At 32.4% G+C, this 27,972-nt stretch overlaps 1 protein-coding gene across 1 annotated transcript; it reads left to right on the plus strand.

Moving 5' to 3' along the window:
- Nucleotides 1–1,170: 1,170 nt before the first annotated feature.
- On the plus strand, nt 1,171–27,699 carry LOC143235490 (TATA box-binding protein-like 1). Its single transcript, XM_076473702.1, has 5 exons — nt 1,171–2,170; nt 9,826–9,908; nt 11,575–11,742; nt 24,510–24,604; nt 26,613–27,699. The coding sequence occupies exons 1-5, from the start codon at nt 1,817–1,819 to the stop codon at nt 26,666–26,668; spliced, it is 756 nt and encodes a 251-aa protein (XP_076329817.1). The 5' UTR covers nt 1,171–1,816; the 3' UTR covers nt 26,669–27,699.
- The last annotated feature ends 273 nt before the right edge of the window (nt 27,700–27,972 follow it).

Genomic DNA, 27,972 nt, shown 5'->3' on the forward strand with positions numbered 1-27,972 from the left:
TTGGCTATTAAGATAACAAATAGAATATCACTTTATGCATTGAGAAAAAGTCGAAAGAAATAATCAGTTGATGGTGTTTAGACCTAATATGGTATTTAGTTTTCGTCACTTTAAAGACTTTTGCCGACTTGTTGGAGAGAGTTCAAAGAAGAGCTAACAGTATGGTTCAAGTATTGAAGAAGTTATCGCATAACGATAGTTCGAAATTGTTTATAATGTTTTTGCTAGGGAGGAGAATGATGTGAGAGGAGGTTATTTAAGAGTTTAGAGACTGTTGCAAGCTTAAAGTTTATAAATTAAACATTTTCACATAAACCTCTTCAGGTAGTAAGGATAGAGATTATATAAGTTTACGATATATGCAAAATTCGGATACAATTCAATTACATAGCGTTACTTTCCTAAAATGGTTTAGTTTATAAAATTATTTTTCTTCAAGTGTGGTCCGGCATGGCCAGGTGGTTAAGATACTAGACTCGTAATCTGAGGATCGCGGTTTCGAATCCCCGTCACACCAAACTTCCTGCCCATTCAGCCGTAAGGGCATTATAATGTGACGGTCAATCCCACTATTCGTTGGTAAAAGAGTAGCCCAAGAGTTGGCAGTGGTTGGTGATTACTATCTGCCCTTCCTCTAATCTTATACTGCTAAAATAGGGACGACTAGCGCAGATATCCCTCGTGTAGCCTTGCGCGAAATTCAAAACAAACCAAACCAAACCAATTCTTCAAGTGTGGTAGAAACTACAACATTAAAGGTTTTTTTTTTTTGTTTTTGGAATTTCGCGCAAAGCAACACGAGGGCTATCTGCGCTACAACATTAAAGGAGAGTGAGTAATGATTTTTTATATCGAGGCTGGATATAAGAAAAGGAGTTTATTTATCCAGTTTGGAGTAGGATTATGATAGAAAACAAGAAAAATTAGTTGGATAAAAGAGTCCCTTCTTAATTTGTCATATGACCTTGAAAATGAAATGAAATGAAATATTTCAAATATTTAAAGAATTGGGTCTATTGTTATATCTCTGCCTGTGAACTGGAACTTTTTTTTTGCAATAAATGTTTATATTTTATATCATCACCAGACGGCTGGGAAAGAGAAAATACTAAGATTCCTTTCATTGGCTATTTCCAAAATAAATAACCAATGAAAAAGATTTGTGGTTCCGGTGCATTCTGGAGGTGGATGTGCGATCGAGAATGTTTTTATAATAGGTGTTTAATGTCTTTGTGTTTTTGGGGTTTGAGTTGGATAGTGTTTAGGAAGTTTATTAACCTCTTAATAAATATTAGTTTTATCTCAGTTGTGAGGATTGAAAATCAATGAAAATTTTAAAGCTTGAAACTGCTTAAATTAATGCAATTAGGCTATTTTAAATTTTAGAAATAAACAAAATCTTTGTTTATTATTGTTTCCATTTATAATATTATTAATGAATGACTTAGGCCTAAAATAACCTAGTATCGGTCTGATTTGCACTGTAAATTGCAGTATTTATTACTTCGGTTGCATAATTGAGAAGTAGCATATGAAGTTGGAAATCCCAACAGAAGTGTAGTTTGTATTATGATGGTTATGAAAGATCTATTAGTAATACTAATAATAATTACAGCTTTAATAGTGTTATAATAATAATTTTTCTATTGATGTTCTCTTGCCTGAAAAGAAGGGAACGTGAACACTGTGAAATAGTCTTATTATCATAAAAGTAACGTTAAGGCTTGATAGCGAGTGTTAACATTTGGTCTCAAAACACCACTACAGTAATCAGTCAAACAAATATTTTATTTGTTGAAAGTGGCTGATAGTTGATATGGCAACACTAAGTGGATCTAGTGGTGGTATTGCTTATTATCAACTGAAAGAAAGAACAGTCAAACAAGAAACTGTGTCTGCCAACCAATCTAATAGTAACAGTGACATAAGTACTGTGAATGGATTAGTTGCTCCAAATGTGCCAATAGTTAGTAGTTTAGATTCAACACAGTTTGGAATGCTGAATCAGTTAGAACCATCAATTGCTGCAGAAGAAGAAGAATTACAAGAATCTCCTGAAATAGACATTGTGATAAACAATGTTGTTTGTAACTTTAATGTTCGATGCCACTTAAACTTGCGGCAAATTGCACTCACTGGATCAAATGTGGAGTATCGGAGGGAAAATGGGGTAAGAAATTGTCCATTTGACAGTTTTTGATGGTATTTTGGAAAGTTTTGATGCTGTTTTTTTGTTTTTGAGATTGTAAAGAATATCACAATTATTAAAAGTTATTTCTTCATAATAAACTGTTCTTCACTAAGCAGAGATTAATATAGATGAACAGTACTAAATGTCTAATTTGACATTGAGTGTATAAGATAGCACAATATAGCAAGTTATTTGTGTTTTGTTTTTACACAATATTATGTTTCTTGCTTCCCATTGTGGGTTAGTAACGTGTTGCTGGTTGCTACTAAAGCTTAGAGATTAGTTTGCAGTGTTCAGTAACATCAGTGAATTTTAAGTTTTAGAAAGGATATTGTGCAGTGTTGTAAGTTAAAGTTTAATAAAATGGAAAATTAATTTAAAAAAAGTTAAGTTCATTATCAACTTTTATCCAGTTAAATATAGGAAATGGAAATTGCTTTTAACTGTTAAATTACATTTACTAAACTATGATTTTTTATTAACAATTGCATTTGAAATGTAAGAAAACAAATAAGGAGATCATAAAACCACTGAGCTCACTTTTAAGTGAATGTAGCCCTCCATGTCAGTATATCTAACCACTAAAAGTAAAAAGAAAAAAAACAATTTGGAGTTCATATTTTCAGTATTTTTGTTTCACCACTTGTATGTGTAGATAAAATCTTGTTGTATGCTGGTACTGCATGAGAAAAAAACAATATGATGAGGCTACTCAGTATTTGGAGACCAGTTATTATTCAAAAAATGAAATAACTAATATTTAAGGACTTTGACTTGTATTTAAACCCAAAAAAACTTGTATGTAACTCTTTTACATCTATATCTTTATGGAATTTTTTAAATATTTCTTAAATATAGAAATTACATCAACATATACCATTGTACAAGCTTAAGTAAAAACATTTTCTTAATCCTTTTTTGCCATGTTTATATATAAGTTCTAGTGTCATGGTTATTTGTAAATTCATAGAAATGTGCAACTTAGGATGTTTGGTATGGATATTAACACTTTTACTAAAATAAAGCAGGTTAACCTGATGATGACCTAAGAAGGTTGAAACATTGTCCTCTGCTTTATTTTGGTAAAAGTGTTAATACCCATACCAGCTGTCCCGAGATACACTTTTTGTTCGAGTGGATTTTTCATCATCATGAATTATTAAAAAAAGAAAGAAAGTGTGTTGTTGTATACTTGTTTATTATTTTTCACATGTCAATATAAACTTTGAGTAAACTACCTGAATTATTTCTCTAATGATTATATTATCAGGCTATAAGACATTTTAAATAAATTGGTTATTTGGGCATTTATCTCCAGTATTTTCTAATGAACATGAATTGTGTTTTTAATTAAAAAATTTATTTTGCTGCATATCTGTTTCTTAGAACATTAATATCACATTTTTAAAGGATAACATTTGTTTGGTTGTATCTCCCATATAATATCTACCTTTCATAGTTTTGTACAGGAATGTCTATATATATATTTTTGTGTATGCCCTATGTTAGTTTGGAGATGAGCAATAGGGATAATTTTTGTTGTGGACAAACTTTCACGGTGTAATATTTGATCAGTAATCTGTATATTCTTATTCCAAACCTGAAAAATTATTTGTAATAAACATGGATATATTTTGGATAGATAAGGAAGTGTATGATTACAAAATTTGGCATATTATCAGTAAACATTAAAATGCTTTCATATGCAAGATATGAGATTTTTTTAAAAATTAAGTCTTAAGATTTGTTAAGTAGTACTTTTCTTAAGCCCTTGTTTTAAGTATTGGATAAGCAATATGGAAAGTACTTTAAATTTTAAGATAAGTATTTTTATACACCAGAAAATTTTCAAATTTCACATTATAATATCCAGGTATTTATCAAACATACATCTTAAGAAAAACACTTTATATTTTGTTTTTTATTTTCACTAACACTGTGTATGAGTTCAGTGGATTTGACCAATCAAGTAACTACTATTTAAAAAAAAAAGGAAATAAATAAATATACTTTTCTCATTCTAAAATGACTACAAATTATAAACCACAAACATAAATGCTTAGACTAAGTAGCTCAAAACTTATAACATTATATATTTATATATATTTATTACATTGATCTTTCAGTTGTTCTTAGGCCTGGCATGGCTAGGTGGGTTAAAGCGTTCGACTCATAATCCGAGGGTCGCGGGTTCGAATCCCAGTCGCACCAAACATGCTCGCCCTTTCAGTCCTGGGGGCGTTATAATGTTACGGTCAATCCCACTATTCGTTGGTAAAAGAGTAGCCCAAGAGTTGGTGGTGGGTGGTGATGACTAGCTGCCTTCCCTCTAGTCTTACACTGCTAAATTAGGGACAGCTAGCATAGATAGCCCTCGTGTAGCTTTGTGCAAAATTCAAAAAACAAATTCAATTGTTCCTGGCTAACAATACAGAAATTACAATAATGCAGAGCATGTGCTCTCATGTTGCTGTTTCCAATAATATAAAACTAACCTTTAGCCATTAGGAAGTTACCCTCTTTTGTCTCTGCTTTAGTAGACTAGTATTTGATAAAATAGTCACATTTCAATTATTATACGTTATATGTTATCACTATTTACATACAAGTCCTTAAACTTTTGTTGTTGTTTTTTTAACATGAGAAGTATACAAAAAAGTAAACCAAAGAATTACCTCTTCTAGTTGCAACATTTGTACTTAGTTTCTGCTTGTTGTAGCTTGCTAAGCCTTAAGACATTTTGCATATGGAGGATGTGAAATCAAATAATTTTTTATAGATTTTCTTTATGCATTGTAATAACCAAAACAAATTGTTTCAATAATACAGAATTCCACTGTAGTTTATCAAGTTTAATAACTAAGTTGTGTTTGGATCTTAAAAAAAAGAAATTTCAAACAGGCTAAAGAATTAACTTACCAATATGAAACTTTGTCCCAAAAGAAAGAAAGTATCGTTATATTTGAAAAAAAGGCTGAGAAAGCAAATAGGACTATATTTTGAGCTTTTGATTGGTTATTCACATGTCATATATAGAAGTGTATATAAGGGACTTTCAAAAGTGGAAAGAGGTCAGCTGGGCCCCTCTGTTTTATTCATTACCTGAACAATATCTATTCAGATAGAAAAGATAGAAGGCTCTTATTTTAAATTATAGCTTGTCAATATTGTTAATTGGTGTTTCAAACTTTATTGCACTACTGAGAAAACACAGACAACTAACCAAATGTTTTACATATTTGTTTGTAGAATGCAAAATGATTTTTGTTATGATTTAAAAAAATATTCTTTGCCCTAAAAATCTCAAATATAATGTGCATGATATCTAAAACATGTAAATAGTAAGAAGTTATTGAACTAATTTTCATTAATATATAGAATAGTATCTAAAGAAATAAAACAAACAATTGTCTCATAAATATGATCTTTGTACTTGGTTGTTGCTGGTCGTAGGTTGCAAGCCTTTTAAAATTCTGCACGTGGAGAATATCAAACATTTTTTCTGGGTTTTATATGTACAGTTGAATAACTAAAAAATCATGAACAGCTGTACTGATACCACAGAACTCCACTGTAATTTATTAAACATAGTAACTAAGATTTAAAAAAATATAAAATTTTAAAACTTCTTAAAAAATTCATGCGAAAGAACGTGATAGCCTTTTGAGAGATTAAAATTGCTGAGAAAACCACTAGGGGACATTTTAAGTTCTGTTGGTTGTTTATATGTCATATATTGAAGTAAGAGATGGAAAGCTTTGAATTGGGCCACTGTGCTTGGTTCAGAATGTAAGTCATATCTCAGCAAAATAAAAAGATTTACAAGATTCTTATTTTATATTCCATCTTGTCAATATCAGTAATTTAAGTTTCTAATTTGTATGAAATTATAGACTTTAATATTTTGACTTGACAAACATCCAATTTTTACCAGTGTTGCATTCAACATACCAGGTGACTCAAAAAAATCTATATTTAGGTGTGTTCTTATAATATTTACTTTAAATTGAGAAATTAACTTGTATATAATATTGAAATTTGAAATATCTACAATTTGATACCAAATGTATTGACATAAATTCATGAAATAGTATTTCAATAAAATTTTGGGAATATAGTTTAACTGGAGCAATTACATTTATTTTGTCCCCCATCTGGTACAGCAGTAAGTCTAAGGATTTATAACACTAAAATCGGGTTTAGATCCCCTCGGTGGACTCGGCAAATAGCTCATTGTGGCTTTGCTATAAAATAACACACACATTTACTTTGATCCACCTTCAAAAGGTTAATATAAATATCGTCTCAGTAATATCAGTTTTTTTTTAGTTTTTTTTTTTATCAGTCAATATCTTCTAGGTTTGAACTATTAGCTAAGACTCCAAGTGATTTTGAATATTAATTTTTCTTTAACCTTTGGGGAAAGTGCAACTATTTATCATTAAAGATGAAATTCTAAAGTATTCATTATTTATTTTATAACTTTGAAAGTGCTACAAATCATTATTTTAGCAGCAACTGTTCAAAGGTTTTTTAAGCTATTTTCGAGTTTTATTGATTTGTTAAACACTAAAAGGGAAAGTGATTATTTATTATTGGGAATTATTTTGTGTAACACATGAGCTTTGTTGTACTATTTCATGAATAGAACTGGGTTAGTAGTTTGTTTAATTAATATAAACAGTTACTTCTTAGCATCAGTTAAAATTTGTTATGTAAAATTATTGGTTAATCAAAATTTCTTTTGAATTGACTAATGTTATGAAAATATTAAACAAATCAAAATTAGTGTTTCCAACACCAGTTTTTTATTATTTCAACTATCCAAATAATAAAAATATTGTCATTATAATTTCTCATTTTTAATTAATTCCAGTTAAGTGTTGAGTTGTCGCTTTCTTATTTCAAAATATAATATTGTTGTGCATGAAACAATGATTAATTTTACACCCATAATAATATTATAATCTGTTACCTTTAACCTATGAAGAAACATAAATTGTTCAGTTCATCAATCACTTTTTTGTTTTACCATGAAGATGCACATGAAGTATCTACATGCTTGATTGCCTATATTTAACTGCACATTCTGTTCAAACTCAAGTGCATGATTGCCTAAGTGCATGTGTGTCTGAATGAAATTGAACCTTAATCCCTACAAATAAGTCATACATAAGTTAACTTGTATTTAATAGTTATGTTATTAATCAGTGTTACATTTAGTGTTTATTACTTGTAATCAGTGTCATAAAATAATGTTCATTTTCATCAAAAAACAATCTATAGTTCTGGCAGAGTAGTCTTGTGAAAATTTCTAAGGAGAAGTTTGTGGTAGTGTATTGATAGTATTTTTGACTTGTTTCAGGTACTATGTTGCACATTATAATATATTTTTCAGGGACAACAGTTTAGGATGTAAAGAGTAAATTAATTTTGAATTTGTATCTGAAGATGCCTATCATGTTAATGAAAGGTAATTCAAAAAATCTTCAAAACCAAAGAAGTTGAAAATAAGAAACTTAGTTTCAAATGAAAATAATTGATTGTTTAAATATTTGGTGAATGAACTGATGCATTGTCAGTAAATGTACTAATGAATGGGTGAAACTGAAAAATCTTTAAGATGTCAGAGTGACAAAATAATTATTTAACAGTTGAAATAAGGAGTTGAAATATATGCTGTGGTATTTTTGTTGGTTAATTTGTTAACAGACTTACAAAAGGAACTAGTAGTTATGTACAAAATAGTTAATTAATCATAAATTTTAAAAATGCTAAAAAAAGTTTAGTGGGTGTAGAATTTTTGTCAATCAAAAGTAAGGAAACCATATACTAAGTTATTTAAATTATCATTGAGTTTTGTTATTACATATGTTGGAAGGCATAGATATATTTAGTTACAAATAACTGTTAAAATTTCCATAATCTGAGCTACTTTTATCAAATCTGGGAATTCTGTTTTCTAGTATAAAAAATCACCCACTCTACAGGAGATGGATTTGTGCTTTATTTATAGCTGTTTTGTATTAATTTTTTTCTGAAGTTAATTGTAAACTATTCAGATTCAGGGTGCTGCTTAGGTTTAAATGAAATAATTTAATCAGAAGGTTTTGTTTGTTAGAATGACTGAAAGATGTTCTTTGTAATCTTATTAAATTTTTGAATGTGTGTAAATTTATTTTAGTATAGAATGAGGATATCTGTTAATAATTGCTCTGGTCATCCCACAAGTAATGTCAGAAAATTTAATAAAGAAAGTGCATCATCATTTATGTCTTTGGAAGGCTTTAATAACTAAACTATGTAGTAGGATGTGTATAAAAATGTTCAGACAAATAAAAGAAACTGATCCAACTCCACATTTTCAGATCATTAATCAGATAAACCCCTATGAAGATAGATGTCTGAGGAGCTCATTAGGTATATAATGCTTTATGAGTTTAAAAAAGGCAATAGTGTAACAGAAACATTCAAGGTGTGGAGACTCTCAATGAAAGAAAATGTCAAAGGTGGTTTCAGAAGTTCAGATCAGGTGACTGCAGCTTAAGTGATGTGCCACATTCAGGTCATCCTGATGAGTTTAATGATGACTTGCTGCTGGCTGCACTTGATGAAGATTGTGCTGTAACAGTTGCAGAACTGGCACAGAAACTTAATTCAACCCATTTAACAGTTCACTGTTATCTGCAACAGCTTGGAAAGGTGTCAAAACTTGGAAAATGGATTCGCCATGATTTGACAGAAGCCAACATTAGAGCAAGAGTGGATATTTGCACTTCTCTGCACTCTTGTAAACATAACTCACCCTTTTTGGATAGGTTAGTGACTGGAGATGAAAAATGGATATCTTACAAAATTGTTAAGTGCTGCAGACAATGGCTCAGTGCAGGTAAACTGGCTAAAGCACAGCCCAAAATGGACCTCCACCCAAGGAAAGTCTTGTTGAGCTTTTGGTGGGATATTGTTGGTGTTATCCACTTTGAGTTGTTGCCACTCAATGATTATATCAGATTTCTCTTGTCAACAGTTAGAGAGCTTGAATGTTGCACTGAAAGAAAAGTGGCCTGCTTTGATCAGTCGTAAAGGTGTTGTGTTAGATTAGGATAATGCATGGCCCCATACAGCAAGGATCACATCTACAAAGATTGAAGAGCTTGACTGGGGAAAACTTCCACATCCTCCTTATTCTCCAGACCTTGCCCCATCTGATTATCATCTATTCCAAAGTTTGCAGAACTATCATGATGGAAAAGAGCTTGGAACACACGAAGATGTCTAAACTACCCTCTACATTATTTTCCTCCAAACCCCAAGAATTTTATGGAAGTGGCATTCAGAAGCCTGTGAGTCATTGGCAGGAAGTAGTTAATAACATAACATATATCATTGATTAAATAACATTAAAAGCATTTGAAATTCTTTCTCTTTTTCAGAACCTACAATCTTACATTATTTAAGGGATGGCCTGATATTTAAGACCTGAGTTCTGTTATGAAAGATGAATAATCACAAAACTCATTACATTCTTCAAGAACTTGGAGGTGTACTAGTAAAATATTTTGTTTAATAGTGCTGGATATACTTGTTTATATAAATAACTTGTAATGAAGTAGTATAAACCTTTTATTTTACAGATGTTAACAATGAAGTTAAGAAACCCAGGGAGCACTGCAAGTATCTGGTCATCAGGAAAAGTCACTTGTACAGGGGCAACAAGGTAAGTATATTGTTCTTGTGTTAACAGTTGTTTTCTAACTTAAATGTTGGTGTTAGCTGTAGAGATGAGGAATTTGTGGACGATTGTATCTGGTCATCAGGAAAGTGGTTTGTTATTGTATTGTTAATTGATTAGTAATTTGTGGAACTGGGAGTTGCCAAATGATTACTTGTCAGGTTCATTTATTAACTATAGTCAAATAATCAGTTATTGTCCCATTAAATGAATCTATGCACATACACACACAATTCTTCTAATATAAGTCGGTTAAAAAATGTCAGATAACTTGGATTGACAAAAAGAAGACAAATTATTTCTCTGTTGTTTTTAAAGATAACCTGAATAGTTACAGTTTGCAAAGAGCTAATACCGAGGTAACTATTTTGTTTGTTTTTAGGACAAAAATCCAAACCCTATAACCTTAGTGTTTTTGAAAAGTAACATTTCTTCAGTATGTATATAGGAATATACCAGTATATGCAGTGGTTATTTTATTAAAAAATAATGAAAACATATTATTATTTACAAGTGTAATGTTATTTAAAAAAATGTAATGATTGCTGTTACCAAATCTCTAAAATTTGTTTCAATACCATAAATATCATATTCAATAAATAAGGAGTGGCATCATCAGAATATTTTGCATTTAGTTTCCCTGCTTGATCAACTAAAGCTTGCCTGATGTTTTTTGTTTAAACATATTTCTATAGTTGTTAAACAGAAATAATTAAACAAAATAATTCAATCTATTTGCAATGATATGAAAACAAATTATTGCTGTATCCAATTCTTTATAGTTGAATAAAAGGAGGCAAGAAAAAAAAAAAAACGATGAAGCACTTAAAGAAATGGGAAATCCGCTCTCAGTGAATGTTAAACTGTTAGAAAAAATACTTATTGTTTGAGATGGGCAGAAAAATATTAAAAGTGCATTGTTTACTGATGAAATTCCTCAGAGCTGTGAATAAATTGAAATTTGGACATTTTCAAAGGTATTTTATTCATGGATTTACCTGAATAAATGTATGAAAATGAAGAAATTATTTATTTTAAAATATTGTTGAAGTAAAAGCAGTATATGAAATTGATTTAAAAATGTGTCAAAATATAATTTGAGGAAAAATAGGAAAAACCACAGTGAACCTTGTGTTCAGATACAGTAAATTAAGATTAAGTTATTTTGTTAGTCCCAAACTGTTATACAAGAGAAAAAAATAATAAAAGCAAAGTAGTACAAAACCTTTAACAAACTGAAAATGTATTTAATGGTGTTCAATGGGTTTTTCCTTAGAAAGTTTTATAAGTGTTCAACTTGTGTGAGAAAATTTTTAGTGGTGATGATAAGCATATTACTTTTTAAAATTTTAAACAACAATTTGTATACAGTTTTTAAACTAAATGTCATTAGAAACCTTACGTATAAAATATTAAAAAACAACAAAACTACTTTTGGCCATAGACTTACAAAACGTGTCAGTTAGTTGAACACATCTATCATTGTGGGCAATAAAAGAATGTATTCAAGAACACAACTTTTTTGTTCTGTTGTTACTGAACTGTTTTCATTGTGCTTCTGGTACTTGTAATTTACTAGTCCAGGGACCAAAGTTAATGAAATGTTTTGATGTGTTTGTAGTTCAGTGCTAATAAATTGTTTGTTTTCCAGTGAAGATGCGGCCAAGAAAGCTGCTAGGAAAATAGCTAGAATATTACAGAAACTTGGCTTCAGGATCAGATTCACCAACTTTAGAATTGTCAATGTGCTGGGCACTTGCACAATGCCTTTTAAAATCAACATTGTGAAATTTTCAAGGGAAAACAGGAATAATGCAGTGTAGGTTTTATTTGTTTATTGTATTGTCTTTGATTTTATTATTGTTTACACCTGGAAAATGTAATGTTATTTAGATGCTGTAAATCAGCATATTTACAAAGTTTTTAAATTGCAAAATATTAATTTAACATCAATACCCAAGGCTCATGGTATGAGTCAGCTTTAAAAGAAACCAGTTTCTTTAATGTGTTTCTTTTTCACAAGATCTTACTTTTAATTATTGTAAGACATACTGCTAAGTATATTCTGTATGGCAGGAAAGAAATTTGTAATTATGCTTTTTATCTTGCAGTAATTTTCTTTTCTCTGTCAGTTTTACATGAATTTAGGGTTTTTCATGTTTTGAGTTATAGCTCAGTTCAGATTATTGTAGTTGTTAAAAACAACAATAAAAAAACTGTACTCTTTTGATTTAAGTCTAAGGAAGATATTTTTGTATTCTAGATAATTCATTGAGGACTTACAGCAGCATCTACAGTGGTAGAAAAGTTCATCACATCACCAAATTTTTTCACAGTTTTCATTTGAAATGTTTGTTTTGAGGCCCTAATGCATGCAGGTGCAATGTGTTTCATGGATGATGCAAAACTGTCAGATTATTAAATCAGCAACTTTATAAGTTGTATAAGTATTGCATCAGCTGTTTTTTGGCTATAAATACAGGTTTTTAATGAGTTTGATTTGAAACGTCTCTGCTACTATGGTTAAGTGTTGAGAGTTCACTCTATGGGGAAAAGAAAAGCTGTCAATATTTCTTTGAACCTTTCAAAATGGATTACTGTTCATTGTGAGGGGACCTCTTAGAGAAGGTTCTGTAATTTCAGTTTACCTCCTCTGGGATCTGAACACCCACCCATGTGTTTGCTGTGAATGGCAATCAGTGAAGGGGAGAAAAAGACCCTGGTGGTTGAGGGGTCCAAACCTACCACACCATTTTGGTATTGAATTCCTGTAGATGGGTGGTCAGTCAGTTTGTCATCTTGGATTAGGGTTAAGCAAGTACCAGTGTTGGATGTTCTCAACATGTGTTATGGACATTGTTTGATGCGGTGCTTACAAAACCCTGGCATTGGTGCAACGTTCTTGTTTAGCATTGCAGTAAGTCCCCTCATAGGGCTCCATGGTGGGTGTGAACAGTGGGCATTGAAATTTCTTATTTTATTATGGATAACCCTATTCATGAAAAAAATTGAAAAAAGAGATTATCTGAAAATGATCACATGTGGACAACCCTGTTTATATAGTTACCATCAAAGTCAGACTTGGTACCTTTATCTTATTATGAATTCATTGTCTTTCTACCTGGATCCTGAAGAGATCTGTGATCATTAAGACATTGATGCTCTCATTGAGCAGTTACCATCTCTCTTTTTAGTCCTGGAGGATTTTAGTGTACAAAGTGTCCTTTAGCATGGCACTGGTATTGATGGAAGGGGTCTTCCATAGAGAGTGTGCTATTGGATCACAACCTTCTGCACTTCAATACTTCTTTTCAAGCACCTTGTCAGTCTTTTACTGCTATTTATCTATCTATGTACTTCCCCTTATTTTTCTCTTGCTTGTCTTCAAGGGTTGACTAACTTGTGAGCCAGTGATCATTTTCTTATTATTTTGTAAGAGAGCCGTGAAAGAGGGCTAGTTGGCCCAGTCAAACTTCCATTGAGGCACATGGGTTGGGTGGTATCAACCATAGCCAGTTACTTACTGTATTGTCCATGCAGCAGCTCAGTATATTCCTAAAATCTTGACACATTTTGGCCAGTATCCTCATCTGTGATGGAATCCTGCCTGCCACATGACATGGAAGGCTCAAACAAATGCCTGGGATACCTTTTGTATGTATCCCACACTTTTAAAATGCAGGCCAGAAGGCCACATGTTGTGTCAGTCATCAATAATTTACAGAAGTGGACCACAGCGAATGGTTTTACCTTTTCTCACTCTAAAACTGTTTGCATGTGCTACTGCTGTCTCTGCTTCCTGTGGTCCTCTTTTCCACTTCTTGGGGAGTAGATTGATGTTCTATGCAAATAAATCTCAAAAGTCAGTGACAGTCATGCGTTTTGTGCTGTACAGTTTGTCACATCAATTTGTCTGTGGCGCATGGTGGGATAAATGATTGTTCCAGACATACAAAATCGGCATCTCACCAACAAAAGGCTGAGGCGAAGACAAAAATGATGCAGATAAAGACATTTATGAGTAAGAATTTAGAATATGAAACCATAAATTCAGAAGTGATTTTCACGCAATTTGTTATTGCTCATAATTTACCCCTAGCTGTAGCCGATTGTACAGGACATCTATTCAGAAAAATGTTCCCAGACTCTGATATAGCAAAGAAATATGGCTGTGCTAGAACCAAAACTACAGCCATTGTACAAATGTTGGGTTGTGAAGATGACAAGATGATTTCAAGCATACTTACTAACAGTGCTTACAGTTTAGCCACAGATGGATCCACAGACATGGATGACTCAAAACTGTATCTTGTGGTTGTACGATATCTTGACCCTTTGCTTGGAAAAATTGTTTGTTCTCTTTTGTCAATGGTGGAATTGAAAGAAGCTTCAACGGGAGAGAATATTTTTAAGCTTTTGGACCACAAACTGACAAAGAGGAAAATTCTATGAGAAAACTGTCTTAGTTTTTCTTCAGACAATGCCTCAGTTCTGTCTGGTATAGGTAAAGGTGTGATGGGACACCTCTCAAGACAACAGCATAGCATTTACTTCATATTGCTGCCCAGAAAGCTTCCAGAGAACTGCCCTGCCCAGTTTCTGATATATTGATAGATATTTACTATTTTCTGGACAAAAGTGCAAGCAGAAAGCAACATTTCAAAGAGTTTCAAGGATTGTATGACAAAGAAACAAGAAAAAATTCTACAACTTAACACAAGATTGCTATCACTTGGGGTGTGCCTCAACAGAATATTGGACATGTGAAAGCCATTGAAGAAGTATTTTCACTGTGCAAAGGAAAAACTAGATTCAAAAGAATCTAAATGTGCAGCTCAGTCATGCAGCAAGACTTTAACAGTCAAGACACCCTTTCAGCCACACAGGGACACAAAAGTCTCCAAAAGCAGACAAAGAAAAATTTGATATAACCCAATATATGTTTAGGCAGTCTGAACTTGAACTAAAGAAGAGACAATCAATGAAAAAAGAGGAGAAAACGAAAGCTAGCAAGGAAGTAACCAAGAAAAGTTATGTGCAGAGCAAGTTAGATAAGTTAACAGTTTTCTTGGACAACAAAATGAACTTGTTATTTTGTCTTTTTCTTTAGTCTGCAATTCCTCTTTTTGAGCAAGCCAATTTGATATTACAAAGAGAAGAACCTTGCATACATATTATGCATATAACTCTGATTACACAAGTTAAAAATATACTTATCAGATACATCAAGTCAGACTATCTTGAAGGCAGCATCACTGAATTTGATTACAATAATGAATCCTTACACAAATCTGATGAGACAGTTTCTGTTGGAAATGCTGTCAAGGAATACATTGTTAAATGTGAAAAGGACCTGGACCTGATCAGCTTCTTCACCAGAGTCAAGAAATACTATATTGCAGCTACAAATTACATGATGAAACATTTCCCTTTAAATGATGAACTTCTGATTCATGCAGAGGTTGCTGATCCAAAACTGAAAGTCAGCAAAGATTTCTCTTCTCTACACTTCTTCACAGACAGGTATCCTGTCCTTGTCAATACACATGAGTATGACACTATTGAAAAGTTGGAAGGGCAATATTTGAACTATCAAATTAATACTTTCTCAAACTGTCCTTCAGTTGAATGTTGACAAGTTTTGGGTTCAGCTGTCTACAGTTAAGGATGGAAATGGCAACTAGAAGTATGATATTCTGTGTAGGGTTATGCTTGGAATTCTTAGTCTTCCATTCTAATGCTGACAGTGAAAGGATATTTAGTTTAGTAATTAAAACCAAAAGCTAGTTCAGACCAAACTTGAGCACCTCAGTTTTAAGCAGTATTATAACACACAAGATGTGTATGCAGTCAAATAAACAATGGTGTTATAACTCCCAACCATCCAGAAACATTCTCATGAAAGCAAAGTCTGCAACAGCTCCAAAACTATTACAATAAGTGTCATAAACATTATATAAACTAGTCCTTACACAAAGGATTTTTCTGCTTACTGTTTGTGCATGTTCAATGTTGTTTTACCAGTATGTTTGTTACTCTGAACTAAAGACATAATTTCAAGAGAATATTTTTAAATTTATTTATTAAATACACAAAACACAGTCATAAATGAGCAGTCTATAACAGTAATAAATAATAATAGTTATAATATAATAATAAACAGCTTAGAGACATTGGTCAGGCCTAGTAGCCGCAAATGATAACGGGCTCTGTCTACAGTCATTACACTCAGTCATTTTAAATAGTTGGCATCTCTGCATCAGGATATTTGGCTGTGGACAGGGGCCTTTCACACCTCTTCAGTACAAAGTTTGTACACTGAGTCTCGTGAACCTTTACACCTCTGCAGTTTGCAACTGTCTTTATGCTTCAAAACTTCGATCCTTTCCACAGTATCCCACCTGGGGTTGTTTATCTTTTTTAGAATAGATGGTCTTCCATTGTTCCTTTTGGCCTTTGTATCTCAATGCAGTTGGATAAATTGGGGCTGTCCTTGGACAACAATGTTGTATCCACTGGTCAGCAAATTCCACCATGGCTTATTACCATTCCCAAATGTGACCATTCTTTGAGTCACTTGAGGAAGGCAAACACTCCCGATTGGAAGTATCACGTTCTATTTGGGAAACATATTTCAAACCATCCTTCCATTCTCATATATATGGATGGTTCAAAATCAGGTGACTCTGTGGGCTCTGCTGTGGTGTTTTGTTGTTTGATGGTTGCAAACAGAATCTCCTCTACAATTTCTGTCTTCACTGCTGAATTTTATGCTACTTCTCTTGCCCTGGATCACATAGAAGCTGTGCAGTACATGAACTGTACTATTTATACCAACTCACTTAGCTCTCTACTGGCCCTGGAATCACTTTACATAAGTTCTTGCCCTGTTCTCATTGATATTCAAAACTGACTGGCCCATTTTTCTCTATCTTCTTTTATCCAACTTATCTGGATACCATTCTATGTCGGTATTTGCAAGAACTAACTTGCTGACATTTCAGCTAAGTCTGTATGCTTTGGTGCTATCATGGCTGTGCTTGTCCCATACATAAACCACAGTCCTGTATTCAAGGCTTGGCTCTGTGCCAGTTGACAGTTGACTTGGAGTGAACAATGTGATAATGAGTCTCTAGGTTGAACCTTCTCTTGCTCTTTGGCTGTCTTACTTTCATAAGGATTGAAAGAAGGAAGTTTTCCTGGCTGGATTAAGCATTATTTATAGTTTTTAACCCATTGTTTTCTTTTATGTGGGACTGATGCACCAGTGTGTGGTCTGTATGATTCTCAAGTCACAGTAGCCCACATTTTGCTGTCGTTCTGTGTTATGAACGTGAGTGATGGTACAGTTTTAGACATTTTTACCATGGGTTTATCCTTGACATTGAACAGTGTCATTGGCAATGGTGACACTGTCCACCTCAGTTTTGTTTTAAAATTTTTAGGGCCATCTTTTTAACTTTATTTAATAAAGTCTTTTAATTCAAAAATTGGACTTTGTTTTGTTTTAAAATTATTTTTTATGTACTTTTTAATAAATTTACTTTTATTTTTACTTTTTTACTGGTTGTTTGGTGCAGATAGCTTACTTGCTTTGTGTCAATAAATGCCAACCAACCACATGACCAATATGTTAAGGTTACATGCTCCATTTCCACACCTATTTGTGATCTGACTCGTATCATATCTCCTCCACTTGTAGGTTTATTTTTCATGACTGCTGACCAATGTGGACAGCACCTGTCAAAAGTGATTTATGTAGTTTCTAAATATATTACTCTCTTATGCTCTCTGTGTCCTCAGACCAGTTCTTACCTAACACTGTCACTCAGGAAAGGGGCTCAATTCTTTTCTCCAGTTTATCTGTTCACCATTTCTCTCTTCTATGTCAAATTAGATTTTGATATTGGTAATGTTCATTGAAGATCTTGAACGTTTTATGGCCTACACTAATACTTTTTTGAAAATACTAGAAAATAATTTTTATTCTTGGCTTTTTTTAAATGAAGCTTATGTGAGTCATATGTTATTAGATTTGTTGCCTTTCTGTGTCCTTAGAGGCCTGATCAAATTGCTTGTAGGAATTCATTGTGCAGACTGGTATATGAATCTGCTCCATAAACTTCCTATTACTTTATTGATTTGGTGGTCTCATTATCTGAGGGGTTTTGTTTACTCCTTATAGCTATCCTCACCATTTCTGCAAGACTATCCATAGGGGCTGAGTATTTTTATTTCTAACTTTCAGGGTTCTAAACTTTGCTCTGTGGCAAGAGTTGCTCAGACAGCTGTGCTTTTATCAAACCAACTTTTCACTGGAATCAACAGTTGAATAAAATTTTGTACAGGTTGTAATAGTCTCTGTAGAAATGAGTTCAATAAGATCACTTTGGAGATGTCCTGGTTCTATTACTCTTCTCTAGTGGACTTTCACTTGTACAATCACAAGTAAAGCATGAGGAGATCCAGCCTGTTCCTTCCAATCTGTAGATTTAATAAGTCAAGGTTAGTATGCTTTTAAAAATTTAGGGAACTTGGTTCACCTGTTGTATTTTTTCCAGAATGCTGTTCCTCAGGACTCCCCATATTCTTATTGTGGAACTAGGAAGCTATTATCACACCTGGTTTCCAGTCACAGAGTTGGTGACAGAAGCTTTTTTCTACAGAGTGTGAGAGAGTGATTTCCTCCACTCTTGGAGAAGAGGATGAAGTTGGAGGCTCTCCTACAAGGGTCCCTGGATTTTTCTCCTAAATGTTGGTAGGATAGGCACTGCCTACACAGGAGACCACTTGTACTACTGAATTTGATCCTTGGCTATCCAGTTGGAGTGTGCATGGCCTATCTTTTTTATCAATATAGATTCAGTATATTGTTCATAGAGGAGGGTTCACTGTCTCCTCGTAATATCAAATGCTGAAGTGTTCCATCCTGAGTCCTTGGTTGAACTCAGTTGTTCTTTGTCTTCCCCATAATATGGGGGGCAAGGAGGATGCACCTTGCCCATTTGGTTGGGGATCAGAGATGAATGTCAATTCCAGACCCTATGAGTACTGTTCTGGTGGCTCAGAAGTAATCACTCTAAGACCACAGGTTGGGATCCATTAATAAGTGCGTGTGTGTGTGTGTAAAAGGTTGTGGTCCAGTTGCCATAGCCATGAACATGGGACATAGAGACCAAGACCCCTTCCAACATTGAGCAATGAAGCCTCAACTTTGTAGATGGGACTGGTCAATTATGATGATCACTTTATATACAGTTTCACCCGTGATACAAGAACTGAGTTGAGGATGAATAACAAACCTGTTATGGGTCAAGTGTGGGTCCCTCACTATGTTGTTAATTTTCTGTTGTCGCACCCATGATCTATGCCTTCTGTATGGATACTACCCTCACTGGTCCATTAACTTTCTCCATGAGGGATTCTTGCTGTAAGTGGGTGAAGAGGTGTCTATATAATGGAAGTTAATATTTTCTTAAATTGAAATGTAGTTCCACTACTACATACTTCTGCTGACACTATCTCCCTTTCTTCTCACTAAGAGCTGGTGTTAGAAATTGAGTTAATCTTAAAAAATGATGACATTATCTGAATGAGATGCTTATGTACAGTTCCAGGATAGAGGGTGCTTTGCAGGCAATGGGTATCACGAGGTAAATATCTTCAAAGGCAGTTGAGTAGGGTATAAAAACTGGAGCAAAAGTGAGAAAAATCAGACTAGTACTTAGATGGGCAAAAGAAGAAAATTTGGAGGTCGAGTAATAGCTGTAAGTACAGTGGAGCGCCATTGAGCCGCGGACCAGTAAACCGCAAAATCGCTTAAGCCGCTGTAGCAAGTCTTGTCCCAAAATTTTTGATGTATTAAATCTACTACCTGGCTTTTTAAAGTTTCTCACACTCTCCTTGTTGTTGACACTGACATGACAAATGTGAGTGAGGATTATCGCGGCTCACCGCTAACTTAAGAACGTGTAAAAATGCGGCTTACGAATTTAATCCTGGCTTTATAACTTCAAGGGGATATTTAAAAAAGGATTTGCTTTAATTTGGGAAATAAATAAAATATATTACAATAGAAATCGATCGTTAATCTACCTTATCCGCTCTCTATGTCAGCTTTATGGAGGCCGCCATTGTAACTGAATCACACCTCTCCATACATTAAAGTTAATCGGCAGTAAATCCGTGAAAAAAGTGATCAATAATTAAAGTATTATTTTTAATTTGATAATTCGATATAATGATCACCCAATGGCCCGGATGAGGCTCCTCAGCGGAGCTATTGGTGACTTTGGCTTTCCAGTCGCAAAGGTTTAAGCCGCGAACCACTTAAGCTGCGGTTAAGCAGGTTGACCCCCCAAATACCGAGGCTTAACGGCGCTCCACTGTATGAGAGAAGGGAGTATTATCGGAGGTACATTTTCAACTTAGGAAAATGTTAACCTAAACTAACTAACTTTTCATGGTGATACCAATGGATATTGTATAAAAAACATAACTAGTAATTTGTATTTTAATAGTATGCAAGTTTTAAGTTCTTAAGAATAAAAGACACCATTGGAAAAAAGTCTTGAATATACCCTAGTTTGAGAAATGTGGCATTTTCTCTGTTTGTATCCCCTCTTCTCTAACTTATTTACCACCCCTTCAAGAAGTATGATGTATATTGTAAATTCCTAATTATAATGTTGTCATTTCTCAGACAAAGCATAATTTTCATAGGGTTCAGTCGTGTTCGGTAACAGTCATTAAATACAAAATCTTTCTTGTCACACTCATCTGTCACATCCTCTATTTCAAGATTTGTCAATAGTTAAGTCTTAGGCTGAATACTATTATTTTGAAACATTGTTTTCTGCACAGAGAACTGTATTTTGGTGCTAGTTCAAGCTTCAATTCCATGGGAAACACATTGACAAGCTTGGATGACTTTGTAGCAGTTTTGTCACTTACTTAAAAGCTAGAAAAGTGTAATAGTTATGGGACAATTTTGGTTTTCTGCATGTTATTCTATGTTCTTTGGTGCATTATTTAATTAAATAAAAAAATTTAGTACATTACTATCATTAATATAAAAGTTTAGGGTTAAGTTTCATTGACAGTTTATAGCAAAAACAAAAAAGGACCCTGGTAAGTACTTTATTTCTCATTTTTCATGTATTTTATTTATGTGTTGTTATAAAAGTAAATAAAATGTAAAAATAGGAGGTTCTTTATATTAGGTAAAATAAGTAATAATAATAATAAAAACATTTCACAAGGCATGTGTGTAAGGTAAGCTGCACTTTCCCCAGTTTCTTTACAAACTTATAATGGTGTGATTAGTAGTAAGACATAGTTCAGAGGGCAATAAAACAATACAATTTAAGTCTTAAGTTGTATACTGTTAAGAGTTTAAAGCTACTTAGGATTAGCAGTTGTAATTTAAGGTTATGAAAAAAATTAGTGGAGAGAGCAAAAAAGTAGTAATTTAGATTTATTTTAATTTTTAGGTGGTTACAAGGCTGGTCAAATTGACCACCCTGTATAGCATAAAGTTTAAGGGGAGAAAATAACACGTTTAAATAAAATAAAAAAAACAACATTTGATATGTATTTAGGATGTTTTAGATATTAAGTAAATGAAATTTGAGATTTTTCAATGAAGAAATGCATTTTTAATCTTAACACTCGGAACTTGGGAAATTAAAGAAAAAGACTATATATTCAAGGACCAATTTTTAGTAAAAAATTTGTGAAGATGCACATTCTACATTAAAAGTTAGTAGTAGTGAAACTATAATAACTTCAAAGTGGTCATGTGGTCAGTGAGTTCAAACAAGTTTGTGTTGAGAGAATTAACCAGTTTATTAACTAGATGCAGAAATATAAAGAGTCTGGCTCTGTGGAGCAGCAGAAGGGAAGGGATAGAAAGAAAGCTTCTACAACATGATAGTCATGTTTTTAAATGCACAAACTTGTAAAATCATTAGTTGTCCACAAAAGAGCATGGCAACAAACATCAAGGGTCATATGCATGATCTTGTAATACCTCTGTTTAACTGGTCTCCCAGAAGACAGTCATGAAAGAAATCACTTTTCCCTAAGGTAAGATGAGGCTCAGTTGAGCCAAAGAGCATGATGACTGGATTGAAATGATGTGTAGCAAAGTGATATTTTTAGATGAACCAACATTTGACCTGTACATTTCTGATGGGAAGTACTTTGTGTGGTATGTATGTAGAGAAGTTTCCTTAAATGTTTTTGAATGTATTTGTAAAGCATTCTCAAGGTTCTTTAGTATGAGGATGTATCTCTGGCCACGACGTGGGATACCTGCATTTTGTGAAAAGCATTGCCGTTCCCGACAAGTCATTCAGTATCACTTTGGCAAAGTTGATCAGAGAACAATCCAGTATGCCTCTGCTCCATGCCATAGTGTTAATAAGATTGGTGATATTCATGCATTTTGTGTAGAAGATGTGAAATAAAGATTAAATTTTACTCTAGTTATATTGAAAAGACATTTTAGATTTTCCTTAAAACAAGTTTATAGATGCTTTATTTAAAATACCTTAGTATTGTATTTCATTTGCCAGGAGGTGATAGGTGATAAAGTGTGAAAAAAAGAAATGAATGCATGTTGGAATTGTAAGAAGCCTTAATCTGTACGTGACATCATGAATTTACTCCTTGCTTGCATCAGTTTGTTGTACACTCTGTGCTGTATTATCAAGGCCAGGGAAGGCACAACCAAATATTAAAACAAGAAATGTACTCTGTGACAACTTTTTTTCAGTTACATTAGTGGTAGTTTTTCTCAATCTAGGTTTTTGTATTGTGAAAACATTTTCATATATTTAAGTTATTTGTTGTTTATCAAGTGTAATAGGTCTATCATTCTTGGTTTATTAGTAAAGATGTGTACATGAGTCACCTTGCAACCAACACGTGATGTCTATAATAATGTTCAATAGTTCTGATACTTCCACAATGGAAGATACAATAATATATATATATGTATATGTATATGGGAGGTACCACTGTTATCCCTTTATTTTCAATCTAATAATCAGTTTGTATGAAATTTATTATAACCTGATATTTCCAAAATTTTATTAAGATATTGTTTAGAAAAAAATTTTTTTTCTTTTAAACTTTCTTTTAATCAGAATGTTTCATTTTATATATCCAGCCAGTTTCAAGGTGATTTGGTATTTGTCAGCTTATGTCCTTTAATACTCTATTTTATCTATTGCTTGCATTGTTTCTACTGACTGTAAAACATAAAAAAACTAAAACACAGCAATGATCTCAGGCCTTACTTTCAAAATGTCATCACTGTTAGCTTTGTCATGTTTTGTTTACCAAGTAATTGACTGAACCACATGCTTTTTGTTTACTGATAGAAAAGTTCAAGTTAAAAGGCTGACTGAAAGTTAACACCCTGAGACCACATTAATTAAGCCAACTCCTGAATTTAATACTGAGGAATTTTCACAGGACATTTTAGGAACTGCAGCAATAACGGTGGTGCAGTTATTCATAATAAGAAAGTAAACTTTTAAAATAAAACGAGATTTTATTGGAACATCTACATACATGTAGAATTTCCAGAACATTATAGGTTAGATTATTTACTAATTGCTAGGAATAAGATAGATCCAGTGTATTTCATGTTAAAGAAAAGAAAATTTGTATTAATATTTAAAATGTGTACATGTACAGATTAACAAATAAAACAGTTTTTTATAGAGACTTTTCATTTACAATATTATACAGCGATTCTGGAGCTTTATAAACTGAGTCTTTCATATTTAAAATAATTTGTGTTCTAGAGAACAGTAGTAGTATCAAAAGATGATATACTATAAAGTAATAGTATTTATTTTAAACAAAGTCTGTGGTGTTTAACTTAGTTTGTGTAGTAGGGAATATTCTCGATGTGCATTGCCTACTTTTAGTTTATAATAATGTAACCTTCTCTTTACCAAGAAGTTTTTTTAATGCTTATAATATTATACTTAGCATTAAAAGCAGCTCCATATAGTAGTTACTAAATTTGAACTTTAAACAAATAATAATTGGGTACTGAGTGTGGAACTTTAGTAAGTAGGTTTTGAGGTGAACGTTTTTGGGAAAAAAACCCAAAAAACATTGATACTTTGGGAGAGGAAAACTAAAATACCAACCTCTTTTAGCAGTAATAACATAGAATGTTTCTGTTGGTTGTATTCTATAACTGTATGTAAGTGTCTGAATGAAATAGCTTGTCATATAAGTGTTAATGCATAGCAGATTGGATTTGTGATTACTTTGTGTAAGGTTAAACCCATAATAGTCATTACTGGTTAATATAATTTTGTAAATTTGGTTTGCTTTGATTTAAAGCCTAAGGATTACTGATTTTTCCCTACCTATATGATGTTGGTGTTGCCACATTATTTGTCCGTCATTATAAACATTTTGTGTTTGTAAAAGACATTTTCACATTTCTGAGTTTTTCTAAGCTCGTAGATGCTTTATTTAAAATACCTTAATATTGTTTGCAACAACTTTTCTTTTGGATACACTTTGTTTAAAACAAGATTTATTTTTTAAAACCAGCTATGAACCTGAGCTACACCCAGGTGTTACTTACAAAATCAAAGACATTAAAGCAACAATGAAGATTTTCTCAACGGGAAGCATTACCATCACAGGTATAGAACTTCATATCTAACCTTACCATTTAAATAACTTTATTGTGACTCTCAATTTTTCAGGTTCATTAATGTGATGCATTTCATATGTGATTTGTTGTATTGTATTGCAGAAACACAAAGCACCTATTGAATAAAACAGTTTGAAACATTAGATAAACTGTCTACATTTTATATGGCTTCTACAAAAATAAAATATATTTTAATATGTGATATTTTTATGATTTTGCAGATTTGAAAATTCAAAATTTCATTATGCTTTTTCCTTTAAAAACAGTTAAAAATGCTTAACTCTGTAGATTTCATGAATTAAACTTTCATACAATGTTTTTATTATATAAAACTAAAGTTTATCTTTGTTTTCATGCTGAAATCACTGGATGCACTTTCATTTCTGACCAAAGACATACAGTAGAAAGTAACGTTTTTGCTATACCAATATATAAATTAGACAATTTTTCAAATTTGTATATATTTAAAATTTAGTAACTCTAAATTTTTTATTCAAAGAACTGTAACTCTAAAAGTTGTTTTATTCACCCTTAAACAGTAGCCATCATCATTTGATGCTGCTACTTGCAACATTCCTGCTGTTTAAGGGTTAAATGAGTTCTGTAAAGATATTCTCATGACATATTGGGCATTTGATTGTCAGAGGATTAATGTATAACATTTGCTTTCATGTGGTTTTATTTTCTTAAGTTAGTGTTGCCAGCATAACTCGTACCTTTTCTGTAATATTATTTTATTGATTTATTAGTTTCATAGATCAATGTATGTGAAAAATCTACTTTTCCACATTTTTTTAACTATCTTGTAAACAGGTATTGAGTATAACTTATAAAGGTATTATTAATTAATGATATCAACTAATAAAAATTTGAAAATAGTTAGCAGTATTCAATATATCCAGGAATAATAATCTGTTCATGCAAGAAATGCAAAGCTGTAGGTAAATTTTCTGTTATTTTTTATTAGATTGCACTCGTTTATTGGGCTTATAACTTATGAATGTTGTGTTCTATAAAATTAAAAATGGTTTAATTTTAAGCCTCCCCCCTAAATTTGCTGCCATGCTAGGATAAAATGTTGTAATTTTGAAAGAAATCAATTAAAAGGAGAATTTTTTTTTTTTTTCTTTTTTCCCCGCTGGTGTAGAGGAGGACATTAAGAAAATTAAAGATTTCAGACTGAGTTTGACCTGCTGTATAAGGGTCAAAGTGATTTCTTTGAAATTTGGTATATAAAGTTAGGAGAACTGGGAAATTACCATGTAATAAATGTGAGAAAGTGTTTTGATTAACAGGGGGCAATTATACAGATGGTAGAAAAACCCAAAGTTTTTGTTCCTGTTAATTAGACACTGGGTGTCGTGCAGTTTTTTGGCAGCATAAAAGATGACCATGTGTCTCGATACTAATGTAGTAGTTGTTGAACAGACTGACAGTGTGAAAGTTTGGTAAGAATTGATATTCATATTGTAGTTATTTAGGAGAGGAACTTAGTTAAAACTTGGTAAGTGACAACACTCGTGTAGTAGTTGCTTAGGATAGGAACGTAGTGAAAGCTTGGTAAGTAACAATAGTCATGTAGTGGTTGCTTATCAGTGTAACACAGTGTAATTTGGTACATAACAATACTTGCATAGTAGTTGCTCAACAGGTGAACACAATGATAGTATTGGTATATACCAATGCTCTGTACATTTTCTACTTACACTATTTGCTATGCATCTGTTCACTGACTGCTGTTAATCATTCAATAAAATGGAAAGTTAAACTGTAAAAATATATAGTAGATTTTCTATTTTTATTTGATTGTTGTCAGAAAGAGTTTAAAAAATGTATGACTATCTACTTTTTTGTAATGAAATATATTAATTTTATATTGTTTTAAAAAAATACAATTGTGTATTAACATGCTTGTTATGGGAAAATGTATTTTCAGGTTTTTTGTTTTGTTTTGTGGTCTTTATTTCACATTGTTAAATTATTTAATTTATTTTCAGCTCCGTCTGTGGCAAATGTCCAAAGTGCTGTAGAGCACATTTTTCCCTTAGTGTAATGAAGTTCCGTAAAGAATCATTTGTTGAGAATGTAGACGTTCCTGCAGATGTTTGTATCAGAAGCACCAAAGCCCATTGCAATAAAAGCTCCAGAACCAAAGAACAGTATATAATCTCTGAAGATGATGATGAGATAGATGATTTCTGTGACTCTTCAGACTAAATGCTTACCTCATAATCTTTTGGTTCAGTCTGTACTGTGAAGAAGTTGAAACCATTTGTAGTTGGTTATTAACTGGCATTTTCTTTTCTTTCTGTATTATAAGTAAAGAGAACAAACTGTAATTGCATTATTGAATTTCGTTGGTAACGGATACTGAAAAGCTGAAGTGTTTCTCTTATTTCAACATAACTAGAGCTTGAAAAGGTCAGTTTCTGGAGATAATGTTGCATCAGAGCTAGTGATTTAAGTTTTGGATTTGTTGTTATTCATTGTGTGAATTTTTTTTGAATGCCATTAAAGGATTATTAAAGTTTGTTTTAGTAGGATCTCGGTACACTGCTAAAGAATAATTTTTAAAAAGCTTCCACCAACAAGATATCAGGAAGCTGATTTGGAATATTGGCTTTGATTTTGTACTGTTGTACTTGTATAACCTGATTTCTGAGATTAGTTTTCAATATAGAAGGAAAATGACTTGAAAATTGTGTTAGCTAGTCTAATTGAAAACTCTTATCAGAAGTGATATAATTTTACAGTAGGAAACATTTATGTTCTTATGCACATTTCTGCTTACAGTCAAACTATTTGGTAAGTTCTTTCAGAGTGACAGAATGTTCTGTTTAGCTTTTGTTAGAATTTGACATCAGTAGAATCTTAAAACTCCCTTGAATCTGTGTGCTAGATGTTTTCACCTGGAATAGGCAAGATTTCCTTTGCTAAATTAATGGTAGTCTGTTGTATTTAAAATATTTTCATTTGTTTGACCTAAAACATTTAAAGATAGCTTCCTGAAATGAAGTACTACTGTAAGTTTTTCTTTTGGGATTAATAAAGTGTATCTTTCAGATGTAAAAGCTTTAATCTTTACAACTTCTGTTTGTGTTTATTTTATTTTGAGGAGTGAATAAAAGTGCACTTTAAATTTTTTTGTGGTCCAGAAGTATTGAGCACTTTTTTGACAGTTTTTATTGTTATACGTAGTAACACTGGTAATGTTGAAGTTGTAAAATTATAATTTCTAGCTATAAGAAAATGTTTCTGACATTTGGGTTTCTGAAATGCAAGGCTTGTATTATTTGGCACATTATAACAATCTTTACTCTTATGAAATATTTAAGTTGATTACTGCTAGATTATTCT

This window comes from Tachypleus tridentatus, chromosome 12 (assembly GCF_004210375.1).
Source record: "Tachypleus tridentatus isolate NWPU-2018 chromosome 12, ASM421037v1, whole genome shotgun sequence".
Taxonomy (NCBI): domain Eukaryota; kingdom Metazoa; phylum Arthropoda; class Merostomata; order Xiphosura; family Limulidae; genus Tachypleus; species Tachypleus tridentatus.